The sequence below is a fragment of the Lepidochelys olivacea genome, assembly GCF_965140295.1.
Source record: "Lepidochelys olivacea isolate rLepOli2 genome assembly, chromosome: 1".
NCBI classification, from domain to species: domain Eukaryota; kingdom Metazoa; phylum Chordata; order Testudines; family Cheloniidae; genus Lepidochelys; species Lepidochelys olivacea.
The window spans coordinates 118802719-118816163 of record NC_140411.1 but is presented as its reverse complement, the minus strand read 5'-3'; the positions used below and the strand labels follow the sequence as shown (position 1 = coordinate 118816163).

The 13445-nt window shown below is 38.9% G+C and overlaps 1 protein-coding gene across 5 annotated transcripts in view; it reads left to right on the top strand.

Annotated features, from left to right (window-relative positions):
- LOC311514703 (interleukin-1 receptor type 1-like) overlaps positions 1-12949 on the top strand; it is an 80899-nt gene extending 67950 nt beyond the window's left edge. For all 5 annotated transcript variants that reach the window (XM_084617366.1, XM_084617365.1, XM_084617368.1 and 2 more), the window contains 4 exons: positions 1815-1960; positions 4228-4371; positions 5398-5562; positions 8348-12949. In XM_084617366.1, coding sequence (XP_084473492.1) covers positions 1815-1960; positions 4228-4371; positions 5398-5562; positions 8348-8745 — 853 coding nt within the window. In that variant the 3' untranslated portion in view covers positions 8746-12949. The remainder of the gene's footprint in view (positions 1-1814; positions 1961-4227; positions 4372-5397; positions 5563-8347) is intronic.
- Positions 12950-13445: the final 496 nt, after the last annotated feature.

The following is a 13445-nucleotide window of genomic DNA, read 5'->3' as shown; positions in this document are numbered from 1 at the left end:
AGCTCACTTCATCGGATGTATGTTTAGATGCAACAGTGGGTTTCAGCAGATCATAATCTTTCCCACGATACCTCACATGGCATGCTTTATATGAAATGTCACAAATATATACCAACAATGAATATGTGGCTTCAAAGGTGTTCCCCAGGGGTATAGAGTGTCACACTAGGGTTGGCCACCTAAAGTTTTTTTTCTTCTAGAGTACTCCATAAAAGCCATCTCAGATATGGAGAAGAAGGAAGTAGTTAAGGCTCAGTCCTCCCTCCAGTCCTCCTTAGCTAGTGCACCCCATCAGCCATGATTCCAACTCCAAGCTGCAATGCTGAGATGTCCCAGTTGTCTACTTAGATCCACATGTTGATTTCCTTGAGAAAGGAACATCACTCCAGAAATGAGACATTGTTTCCCTCTCAAGACTCTTGGAACTGAGACAAAAGAGTTAATGTTAGATTTGTCTCAAGCTTGGCAGCCAGTGGCCCAAGGACTTGTCTACATGGCAAATTACTGTGTCACAAACCAAGGTGTGAACCATCAGCACATCAGCTTACAGCACACAGTGGACACTGCTGCAGTGCAGTGAAAGGCTTGGAGTGTGGTTTAGCATTACTAATAAACTTCACACACTTTATGCAGTAAGAACGTTTTATTTGCTGAACAGGACAAAACCATTTAGGAACACCCAGACCATTCATGTCCTTCGTGGATATGTTTAGGAATCAGGCAGTAACCTCACAGAAGTTATCAAAATGGCTTTCTAGCTATGCAAGAGTACCTTAATGAGTTAGCCTAGCCAGCTTAAAGCCACATAGGCACAGCTGAGCTCATTCCACTAGAACTCAGGTGGTCTATTTCTGAAATTTATAGGGCAGTTACGTAGTTTGGTACACACTTTACTAAAGCTATGTCTTGTAAGAAGCTTCATTTTGGTAAGGCTATCCTACAGTCTTTTAAATAAGGCTCCTAGCACCCACCATGTGGACACAAACTTGGAATGAATGGTTATTTTCTTACAATACTGTGGTTCGAGATGTTTTGTCCACAAGAATCCCATGATCTGCCCTCCTTCCCTATTATGGAATCCTACTCCCCTGGGATTCTGTATTGGTGAAGGCACTGAGGCCCTGCTCCGCACTTTACGCTCTTGGGTGAGGGAGTTAAGAGGATGCTTAGGGGACCGGCATGGCCCCAGTGGACACTGCTGGTCAAAAGAACCTGATCTTTCATGTATGGGGTACATGAACACCAAGTGTGGAATCCATATGGACAGAACATCTCGAAGACCCCTGGCTACTGTAAAGTATGTAACTGTTCTTATGGGATGCCAATACAACTAAATCAGTTTGCAACCTGTCCTCATCTATCTTTTAAATTATAAAGCCATAATGTCAGCTAAATCAGTTTTAACCAAAGCTCAGTCGGTATGGAAAGGAGCTATTTTTTAAAGTGGCCAGCAACAGTATCAGAACTGAAAATATGGAGTACATATTACACAGTACCTGACAGCAATTCCCACAGAAGTTTAAATGTTCTAATGTGGGCAGTAATTCAACCTGTATAATATCATTGTTCCATCTGTGTAGTTTCAAACCCTTGGCTCTGGTACATTATTTTGCTGACACTAGGCTTTGTACTATAAAGTCCTGACTCCTAATATCAATGTTTGCTCACAAATGACCTGAATTCTACTTGCTTAATACACTCTTGAGGGTAAAAGTGAACTTTCTTGTATTTGCAGTTAAGTCTGCCTAGTCCATATTGAAATTCTAATATATAATTTCTCTATCCATGGGTGGGGTTTTTTTTTGTGATGATAGAAAACCTTCCCAGGGAGGTGGTTTTATAATTGGAGCAAGATTCAACATTTCAGAAGTGAAAAGTAAGGATTATTCTCACAAGTTTTTCTGTCATGTTTTGCATCCCTATGGCGAAGCTGTAGCATACGTTGTACTAAAACACCCAGGTAAGATATAAAATAATTTTATAACTACAATTCTAACCTGATCATGTAATGAGAAATTAATGAAAAGGGAACAGTTCAATAAAGATTCAGCTAGTATCAACCATAATTGGCTATAACTGTGTAAAGCAGCTCTGTATTAAACAGAAATGACTGGGATGTTACAATTGTATACTAATGTTAAAGTATTCTACATTCTTTCTATTACCACATTTAAATAAACTATCAGTTTTAATAAACTTTGGATTCTGTATTTCAATTCAACAGCCTTTCAGAAAATATCAATGAAATATTTTTCAGTAAAAAAATAAATGGAAACAAATTTATAATTAGCTTATTCCAGACATGGTAGATTACTACTACTACTGTTTTGTTGAGGTGTGGAGGAGGACAAGAGAATATATATAGCAGTGGCTGCTGCTGCTGCTTTGATTCCCTCTATCCTCATCACTCCATAACAGATAGGCAGGAATTCCATGCACACACCACTCCCCCGTTGTACACTCTGTTTTTTGTCCCAGAGTGTAGATTTTGCTTTGTTTAATGTGGAATGTGTGAAACATTTAAAAAGTCCCTATTGCCAAATTCATTGTGACTCAGCACATAATCAGCAGTTTACTGTACCCCACTGTACCCCTTTCAGAAGTCTGATTTGTCTTGTGTACCCAAGTCTCTTAAAAACTACTTGCTTACAAAATCAGACATAAAAACACACAAGTGTCACAGCACACTATTATTGAAAAATTGCTTATACTTTCTCATTTTTACCGTATAATTATAAAATAAATCATGATTAACAGGTTGAGGCACACTGATGTAGTATACAGAGCAGTATAAACAAGTCATTGAATGAAATTTAATTTGTACTGACTTCACTCGTGTTTTTCATGTAGCCTGTTGTGAAAGTAGACAATATCTAGATGAGTTGACATACCCCCTGGGAGATCTCTGTGTACCCCTGGTTGAGAACCACTGGCTTAGTGTGCCATAAAGGAGAGTGGAAGAGGGAGCTAGAGTTCATAAAGGCATAGCAGAGTGGGGAGGCTTATAAGACTTAAAAATACTACTTTAAAGCAAAGCCCAAAGCTGTTTTTGAGTACAAAAAGCAAACTTGCATTCCACAATGGATGCAACTTCATTCATGAGAATGGACCCTACAGAGATATTGCATCTCTTTGGGACTTTTTCTGACTGTGGATCTTAATCCTCCATTAATGCAACTACAGAGCACAGATTGCACTAAAGTGAGACAATACAATACTCCTGTAATGTAGTTCGTACTACAAAATTACTACTTTTGGCTGGTCTCATTCTGTTAATATCCCAAATTATCAAAGTTTGGGTGCCTAAAGTTGTGCTCTTAAAACCATATTTAGTCACTTAAATAAACATTGGCTATTTTCTGCAGTGCTGAGTGCTAACAACTCCCACTCAGGTAATTGGGAATTTTCCGTTGTTGCTGCTTACACAGCATTAGCACTTAGAAACCTCTACCATATTGGTCACCCACTGTGCTAGACACAGGACAGTCATTTAATAAATGATCGTTCCTGTTCCAGTTCCAGAGAGCATATGATGTAACAAGAGAACACATTTATGTGTTCACTTTTCTTTGTCTTCTTGTGGGATTGTCTTACTACTTACTTTTTTTTCTACAACCACGTGCCAATTTTTTAACAAAGGCTTGCTTACATAAAGATTTAGTTCACTGCAAGTTAGGCTGTGAATCTACCTCTCTTAGCCTGCCATGGATTAACTGTCGGTGTGCACCCTCCTGATGCACATTCACAGTTTGTTAGAGGAATATTGAACTAGTTCTGTTTCAAAGAGAACTACACAGTGTGGGGTAGATTCACACCCCAGCTTGCTGCAAATTGAATATTTGTGTAGACAAGTCCTAACTCAAACTTGTCTGAGAATTCTGAGTCAGTTGTCTTGTCAGCATAAACATCAGCATTTCTTTTCTGGTTGGAAAATACAATTTCTTTGCATTTGTATGGTAACATTTTTGACTGAAAGATGTCCTCTGTTGAGACAAGACGGCATGCATTCTGGGTTAACTAGCAGGATGGCCAATAACAGTTTTATGTTGAAACCATACAGGAAGAATCTTTAGTCTTTTCTTGTTTGCTGGTTGCATGGTTTGAATCCTTACACAAGTAGCTGGTTTTAAGAGACCAAATTGTTGGATTGTAGAAAATGTTTTGAATGTTTCATTTGACACATGCTGCAGTTCCAATGTATCTTTTTTCCCCCCTTTGCTAATGCAGCTCCAAACATTCAGGGTTACTTGATTGGAGGACTTGTTTCACTGGTATTTGTATTAGTTGTTGCTGTGTTTGTCTACAAGCTACTCAAGATTGACATTGTGCTTTGGTATCGGAACTCCTGCCATCCTTTTCTGAGTAAAGAAGGTATGTGTTTTCTTAAGAAAAAAGATTACAGTATTTAAAATCTAATTGGGAATGCGTTCAAGAAATGATCCTGGAGTGAGAGTGATCCCATTTGGAGTTTCTCTCAAAGTGGGTGCATTTACATTTTTGAGATGTATGATGAAAACTATTTGCAGATTTTCTGACTTAGATTATTTAAAATGCTTCAGATTTCTAAAATGGCAGTGATTGGCTTGTATATTTGATAGCAGTGTGCTGACTTGTTGATGTACTGTATTGCTGTTTGCCTTAAAATGGCTGGCTGAAGTATTCTCCACTTGTAATATGTTCTCAAGCTACCTTCCCTTTAATTACTGTTTGGAAGAGTACTAATAAATCATATGAAAGTGCATTTTTGTAAAAGAGTGCAGAGAAAAATCCTAAGCATCTACATGTTTTTTAAAGACAATTTCTCTCAGACCCATATTTTGGACTGATATTCGGCTTTCTCTGTGTTCCTGGAATTTGCATTAGCAATGGGAATGCCATACACAAGAGAGCAGAATACTGGAATTTAGATCAATCGTGAGGATCTAAGAGAGGAAATGTACCATGAGAGAAGTAAAATGTATTTAATAACTGCACTGAGGTAATTACTTCAGTTGTACAAAGTTTATTAAATCGGGCCTTACTGGAAATTTTGTTCCAGATACATCAGAACACTCCTGATCGTTCTGAATAGTGTTTGTTTTGTTTGTTTTAACTTCAGGTCATAAGCAGTAAACACCAGTTATGAGTAACTTGGAACTTAAATAACATGCTGTACTTGAACCAGATAGTTTGGTGATAATGCTTTTTTTATTTAGTGTAGAGCAAGACTGTTCAAAGGTAATCAAAGTTTAATGGTCTACGTGTACAAACTATTACTTACATAAGTATAATTACTCACACTACAGTAACTTTAATTAAAGGATTTGTGCCCATGGCAGTGTTGTGTGGGGAAAACTATAGTTTACTTTCTTATTAAATACACTTTTTGGTCTTAATCATTTTGCTTACCTTGTTTAGTTTCAGATGGGAAGATCTATGATGCATATGTGCTGTATCCAAAAAACAGAGTAAGCTGCCTCTCCTCACCAGATATCTTTGTGCTAAAGATATTACCTGAGGTTTTAGAGAGACAGTGTGGATACAATCTCTTTATACTTGGAAGGGATGATTTACCAGGACAAGGTAAGATTTTTTTTTTAAAAAATTGGAATTTCTATGTTTTCTCTCACCAGTCTCAAAGGTGAGCTGCAAGTAACCTCGAAATGGAGATAAGCAAACTTGTGTGCCCCAGGCAGCCTGATTAGCGTAGGCAGTCTCTTATCCCTTTTCCTCCCTCCTCTGTAATCCCATGGGTAATGTGGAAGTACTGTGCTTGGTGCTTCCATAAAGCCCTGACTGCTTTTCCTCTGATCAGCTCCTATTTCTTCCTTTAATATGTAGCTAGCCTAAGCAGCTGGTACTGGTGTGCTGATTGGAGGGAGAGGACTGGCAACAGCCTTCATTGTCCACAGGGTCAGGGACAATGGCAGAGCAGCACTTGCAAAGGAAGGGAAGTGCTACTGGCATGTCATTTCACCTCCGGCAAATGTACCTCTTTACTTTTCCACTCTGACCGAAGCCCATGAAGAGCAAATAAAATGTGAATGACTCATCTGGCAATGAGAGGGGAGAGGGCACTTAAGTGTGGCAAAATGATTCAACTTAACATAAAAATTATTACAAAGCAACTCTTTTGTGTCCGGTATCAGAAAAGATCAGTAAGAGATGAGAAAATGCATGACTCTAATCCAAATATGAGCAAAACAATGTGTTCTCCAAGTGCTTTTAAAAAGGGAATGTTTCTTTTGCCATATTTTGCTGAAATTAAGATTCTAACATTTGGCACTGAAATTGAGGAAAGATAGTTCACTGATTGCTTTCCTGAGGAGAAGGTGGGGATAACACTGAGTTATTCATGTACCGTCTTGTATACACTTTCAGCTGTACTTATGCACTATAAAATAATTAAAAGCAAGCTTAAAAGTTGGTCTGTTTTTTCCAAATTGTTTAACCAAATAAGTTTCTATTGGAAGTTTGTCAAAGTAAGCAATATGTGCTTAGTTCTGGAAAAGTAAGCTTTTCCATATGAACATATGAACACTGACAGACCCTGGTCATTGGCGGGTAGGATCGAACCTGGGATCTCTGGAGCTTAGTGCGTGAGCCTCTAATGCATGAGCTAAAAGCCATATGCCTCTTAGCTAAGGCTGTAGAGCAGACTCATTAATCTCTTTCTCTTTCTCTCGGTGGTGTTGATGCCACAAGAGGGGACAGAACACCACACCCAGGTGGTGTGTGGGTTACACATGCTTTTGTCTTAAGATATAATTTTAGCAGAAGGCATTCGTATTTCTGAATAAATCCTTAGTAATGCAGATAACTTATTTTTACTAAAACGAATATTTACACTGCTTGCCCTACACTAGGTGTCTGTGGCTGATGCCTTATCTACACTACAAAATTGACGTATATTAGGTTGCCGTAATAATTACAGTGGTGTTTCGTGTCCACGCTACACTCTTCCAGCTGGTGTTGTGTATCCTCATCAGGAGTGCTTGCACTGACTTAAGTAGGGCAGTGTGGGGGATGTCAGGCCCCAACTGTGAGCACCGCGTGGGGTTGACCGCCAACAGTCGATGTAAGTAACACAGTGTCTACACAAAAACACCGAGTCCGGTGGCACCTTAAAGACTAACAGATTTATTTGGGCATAAACTTTCATGGGTAAAAAACCACTTAAAGCTTATCCCCAAATAAATCTGTTAGTCTTTAAGGTGCCACCGGACTCCTTGATGTTTTTGTGGATGCAGACTAACATGGCTACCCCCTGATATTCAGTGTCTACACAGACATTGTGTCACTCTAACTACATCAACCTAAGTGCTATGCCTCTCACGAAGGTGGAGTTATTACGTCAGTATAGCGTGCGACTTACATCAGTGGGAGCAACGTTGTAGTGTAGACCCTTACAAAGTCAGGTCAACATAAGCTGCCATACATTAACCTAATTCTGTAGTGTAGGACAGGCCTCAGATTGGCTGGTATGCTTTTGCTGTCATTTTCTAGAACTTTCTAGTCATGTTAGCAGGCCTTCTCATGGGTGGGGGTCCTCTTGTTTGAAATTTACTTCCTTGAGCCGTCTGCAGGGCACGATTTAAGGCGGAGTATTTTTGCTTTAGTTTTCGTAGGAATTTGAGTTTTTTCACACTGATACTTATTCCTGATGATCTAGTTGCAACATACTTAGTGTACCAGGTCCAGCTGCCACCCAACCACCCTCTCGTGGCCAATGGGTGCCTCTGCAGCAGCCTGCCCCGGTTTTCCTCTTCTTCAGGACTCTTTCAACAAACTCCATGCCGTCTCGTTCAATCACAGCCCTTCTTGGGTCTGGGCCTTTTTATTAAATTATCAGAGTTCTAGAACAATCATAATAACACGGCACCCCTGCCCCCAGCTTAAGCTGGGCACAGCCTGTCTTCCCTTAGGAACTGTGCCTTCCTCAGGGACCACTGCAGGAGACCTCCCTCCCCCACAGCTTCACTCTGCAGGAGCCGCTTCCCTGCAGCTTTCCTGATGCCTTTTACCCTGGGATCATTTGATTCAATTCAGGTGTGGCTTGTCCTGTAATCAGGGCTGGCTTAGCCCCAGGCTCTAAAGCACAGGGGCAAGCAATCCTGTTACATGTATTAATATACTAATGACATTTGGTAGCTTTATCTAAAGATATGTATGGAATCAATATATACTTTTTTAAACAATGCCAACTTTTTACAGTTACAGGTTTAATATCAATGAATAATATGGAGTAAGGAGACAAGTAAGACATCTTTGTTTCTGAAAACTAAACAGCCACAATATGAAAGTAACAAACATTGTATAAGCTTTTACAGGAGTAAAAAAACCTCTCTCTTCTTTTCTTTGTTTACAGCTGTGGTCAATGTCGCTGATGAAAAAATTAACCAAAGTAGAAGAGTGATAATTGTGTTAGTACCAGAATCATCCTGTTATAGTGTGTTAGACGATACTTCTGAACAGCAACTGGCCGTGTACAACGCTCTTATCCGTGATGGAATTAAAGTTATTCTAATTGAACTGGATAAAATAAAGGATTACACAAACATGCCAGAATCCATCAAATATATTAAGCAAAAGCATGGGGCCATCAGATGGAAAGGGGACTTCACAGAGAGATCTCATTCGGCAAGTACAAAATTCTGGAAAAATGTACGATACCAAATGCCACCCAGACAAACTCTGTCTCCCTCAGAACTACAGTTACTACCACCGGCCTTTAATTCTCCACATACAATAACATTACAAAGATGACACCCAAGTTCAATTTTAACAGCTGTGAGCAGCTCACTTCAATTGCTTTTTAAATGGTTGGTTGTAGGGTACCTATATGTGTTATACACTGGCCATCTCATTTGGAGGTTTACAGGATTAAAGCCTCTACAACATCATTGACAGATTTGAAAAGCTGATTCAGGGTTCCATTCCCCTGAGCAGATCAAAAGAACACTCTGAAGCATTGTTTCAATATTGCAGTGGCCTGTAGCAAGAACTGCAGGACTTCTTGAAGAAATACATTTTTTGTAAGGAAAACGAAAAGCATTTTTTGCACTTTTAAAGACATGTTTTTTTCCAAATAGCAAAAGGATGAAAATGAAGGAAATAGTGTGGTTATATCCTGACTTTTATATGATGGGTTTAGGTCTGGAAACCTGTAGTTTTGAATGAAACAAAACTCTAGTTCATTCATGTGTTGCAATCTATTAATTGTGGACTTATTCAATCTACTAAAAGATGAATCCTTGTATTACATCATGTGGTATCGTCCAAGGGGAGAGGTGAGAGGGAGACATAAGACAAGAAGGGGACCTTGTACTAGCCTGTCAAAGAATGGAACCTTTTTTCAGCGTTACTTTCTAGAGCAACTCTTGCAGTAGCTGATTCTGTGAGGCTAGAAACATTTTTATTATAAACCAATGTTTTCAATCTTAAAAAAACCCTTTTGGGGCTGAAGCTTAGTGTTTGATCTTTGCCTTTTTTAATGTTTAAGGAAAATCTGTTCAGATGATTGAGTTAACTGATAAGTGTATTTGTACATTATCCCACTCCGAACAAAAATCAGTTTTTTTGCACAGGGTCAACTCAATTGGCTAAATATTAGTGTCATTTGTAGCTGGCCCACAGTGAGTAACTGTTGCTGTGTATAACAGTTTGGAAAATAAATAGCTAATGAAGTTATTTTTAAAAGTATGTACTGTGCATGCCTGAACTTGGCTGTTTTTAATTCATCATGTACACAACGTAATTGCTGAACTATTGTGCTACGTTTGAGTTTTGGTATGTAGATAGTAGTGTAGTTTGAAATCTGTGGAGCTGTACAAATGTCCTAGTACACATTCCAAAGTGGACCAGCTAGGATTTCCTCTCTTCTTTGTTTTTGAGGGGAACCTTCCTGCCCTCCAGAAACCTGTTAACAAAGCATTAAGGTTGTAATTTTAAAGAATAAGGAGATACAGAAGTTAAGTTTCCCATTGCAATATTAAAATGCCCACATTTTACATATTGTATATTTAGATATACATTTTAAGTCATTAGATTTAATGTTGTGTGCAATTTTGGAGTCTTGTTGCTTGACTACTAAAAATGGACTGTGTACACAGTGTCAGACAGGTGTTTTGAAAACCCCTGATTTCTGAATTTTCTTGAATTGATGCTCAAATATTTCCATGAAAATCTATAAATTACTCAGGCTTGAGTTAAATATTTTCATATACTGATTACAGTATGATCATTCTGACATTCCTTGCTTCAAAACTGTCCATTAATTATATTTTGTTGAGGATCAGGATACCAATTCTGTAGAAGATGCCCAGCTTTATTGTTGACGTACTTTAGAAAAAATGGATAATCTTGCACCTCTTGAAGGGTTAATTTCTGTACAAATATTAACCCTTCATTTTGACTAATATGATGATGATGAATTAAGTAATTGCAAGAGGTGATATGGGTAACACTTGTTTTTCTGGGTTCTATTTCCAGTTCTGTCACTGGCATAGTGTGTGAACATGGGCAAGTCACTTCGCCTCTCTGTACCTCAGTTTTCCAAAGAGTCAAATGGCAATAATACTTGCTTCTTTTATAAAGTGCTTGGAGATCTACTGATGAAAAGTGCGGGATAAGCTAGGTAGATTAAATTTGAATGTGTATGGTATCATAAAAGATACATCAGAAACTCCAGTGGTATATTTTGTCCCTATTAAAGTTATATTGAATTTATTTTTCTTTGTACTGTCCACTAGATTTTAACCTATAACTTCCAGTTTTGAAAAGCTTTCAAAATTTGGTAAAAATACATGACAACGCAGAAGATTGAACTTGTTGGCAGAAGTCAAGGGTAGCATTTGCTTCTCCCAATAGTGAACTGAATCGATGGTGTATAAATATAATCATGTAGATGACATAGGAACCTTCATGATTGCATTTCCTATTTTTGTGTTTAAACTGACAACCTAAGCAATACATTTATTTGGTCTTGCACTTAGTTTTTATTGCTATGCAGTGTCTTGCGTGTCTTCACACAATCATTCTTTCTGTCTGTACTACATTCCTTCAACTCCTGTCTTACTGTGTCTTTGGTCTCCTCCCACTCAAATTCCAGTGATTTTCAGCACCACATGCTATTCTTGGAACAGTGTCCTTGTTAGCCTGTCAGACTGCCTCATTTTCCAATCCCTTCTGTAAGGCAGCTACTACAATGATATCTGGGTAGGAACTTTCATTCAATCGCTCTGGGAAGGGGTGTGTGTGTCTAGCTTTGCAATCTGAAAAGCAAGCAGAAGTCCAGTCTGACTCCTAAACCCTCTCTGTTTCTTTGAAGGCTACTAGCTTTATTTTGTCCCAGTGTCTTTTCTGTAGCATCTTTTGTTTCCTTCATGATTCACAGAGATTTACAAGGCCTTTCCCCATGTCTATGGCTGGCTATCCTACCAAAGTAAACATCACTGCCCTGGGTACCATCCTACAGTAGAATTGTCCACTTACCACAGACTGGTCTGACTACTTTTTACTGTGTCCTCTGAAGGACTTGTGATAAAACCAGTAGGAAACATGTCCAATGTAAAACTCACCTAAGGCTACGTCTAACCTGCACTTTCATTGGTAAAACTTTCGTTGGTCAGGGTGTGAAAAAACCACACTCCTGACCGACAACAGTTTTACTGACAAAAAGCGCTCTCTGGTTGGGGTGGTTTTATTTTGTTAGCAGGAGAGGGGCACTGTGCCATTGTAAGGTGTGCAGTGTAGACATAGCTTTATTTCCTGACTAAGGATCACAGACTTTTTTTCTGCAGGCCTGTGTCAAAATCCAAGACCACCTTTTTGGCTCAGACAGAGAGAAGAGAGATTCACTCTGCTTTCTCTCTGGCTGGCTCTGCTTGCTTCCTCTTCCAGTTCTAAGTATGTACAGGCAGTCCTCGGACTTATGACACAATTGGTTCCTGAAAATGGCATCATAAGTCAAAACATAACTCGGAACCACAATCCACTCCATTGCGGGACCAAGCGTCACAGTCGAAAGAAACATTGTAAGTCGAATGTTAAAGGGTGTCAATTCAGAAACGTAAGTGCTGTTCATCGTAAGTAGAACGCCATAAAGTCAAGGACTGCCTGTATTCTGAGCCCAGGTAGAAACACTCCCTCTGAGTGGCAGGGCAGGTAGCGCCTTTATACTTCCTTTGACATTAACTAACACCTTCCGAACAAAACAACAAACAAAACCTTCATACTTAAAATTAAGGTCATACTCAAATATTGTGGGGATGAGTTATAAATGTTTAAATAAATGTGGATAACTCTCTCTTATTCTAGTTACTTTCCTGTTCATTCACTGTTGGACAAAAGACAAGCTTAAGACAGTAAGAACCCTGAGCCAGGGACACTTTTGGGTGTAAAATGCTACGCTTATGTTAAAAGAAAAGGAGGATTTGTGGCACCTTAGAGACTAACCAATTTATTTGAGCATAAGCTTTCCTGAGCTACAGCTCACTTCATCGGATGCATAAAGTGGAAAATGCAGTGAGGATGTTTTATACACGCAGACCATGAAAAAATGGGTGTTTATCACTTCAAAAGGTTTTCTCTCCCTCCACCCCACTCTCCTGCTGGTAATAGCTTATCTAAAGTGATCACTCTCCTTACAATGTGTATGATAATCAAAGTGGGCCATTTCCAGCACAAATCTAGGGTTTAACAAGAACATCTGAGGAACAGGGGGGGTTAGGAAAAAACAAGGGGAAATAGGTTACCTTGCATAATGACTTAACCACTCCCAGTCTCTATTCAAGCCTAAGTTAATTGTATCCAATTTGCAAATGAATTCCAATTCAGCAGTCTCTCACTGGAGTCTGGTTTTGAAGTTTTTCTGTTGTAATATCGCAACTTTCATGTCTGTAATCCCGTTACCAGAGAGATTGAAGTGTTCTCCGACTGGTTTATGAATGTTATAATTCTTGACATCTGATTTGTGTCTATTTCTTCTTTTACATAGAGACTGTCCAGTTTGACCAATGTACATGACAGAGGGGCATTGAAACCTACACTTATGTTGCTATAGTCCCTTTGATTTTCAACATGGTACCTCTTTGGGGACAATCTGGTGTGGGATAATGGAGTTTTGGATAACTAATATTCTTCTAATCAAGGCTAAACTGCATTAATATTGGAAAATTTGTTGTCTAGACATGAGGAATATCAGCCGAACTGTAAGATGGACTAAATCAGTGATAAAAGTTGGTGGTTAAAACTGGTATGTAGAGTAGATGGGTTTTATTATTATTTGATAACTTTAACATGGTCAGTGCAGCAGGGAGTTGGCTATAAAGCCTCCATTCATTTTTGGGACTCTTAGATTTCATTTTTTTTGGTCTGAAGTTCACAAATCCAAGCTCTAGACAGTATTAATGAGACCCGATAAAAGGTACTCCAGTAATGTTCAAAAGACACTTCTCTCCTTTAAC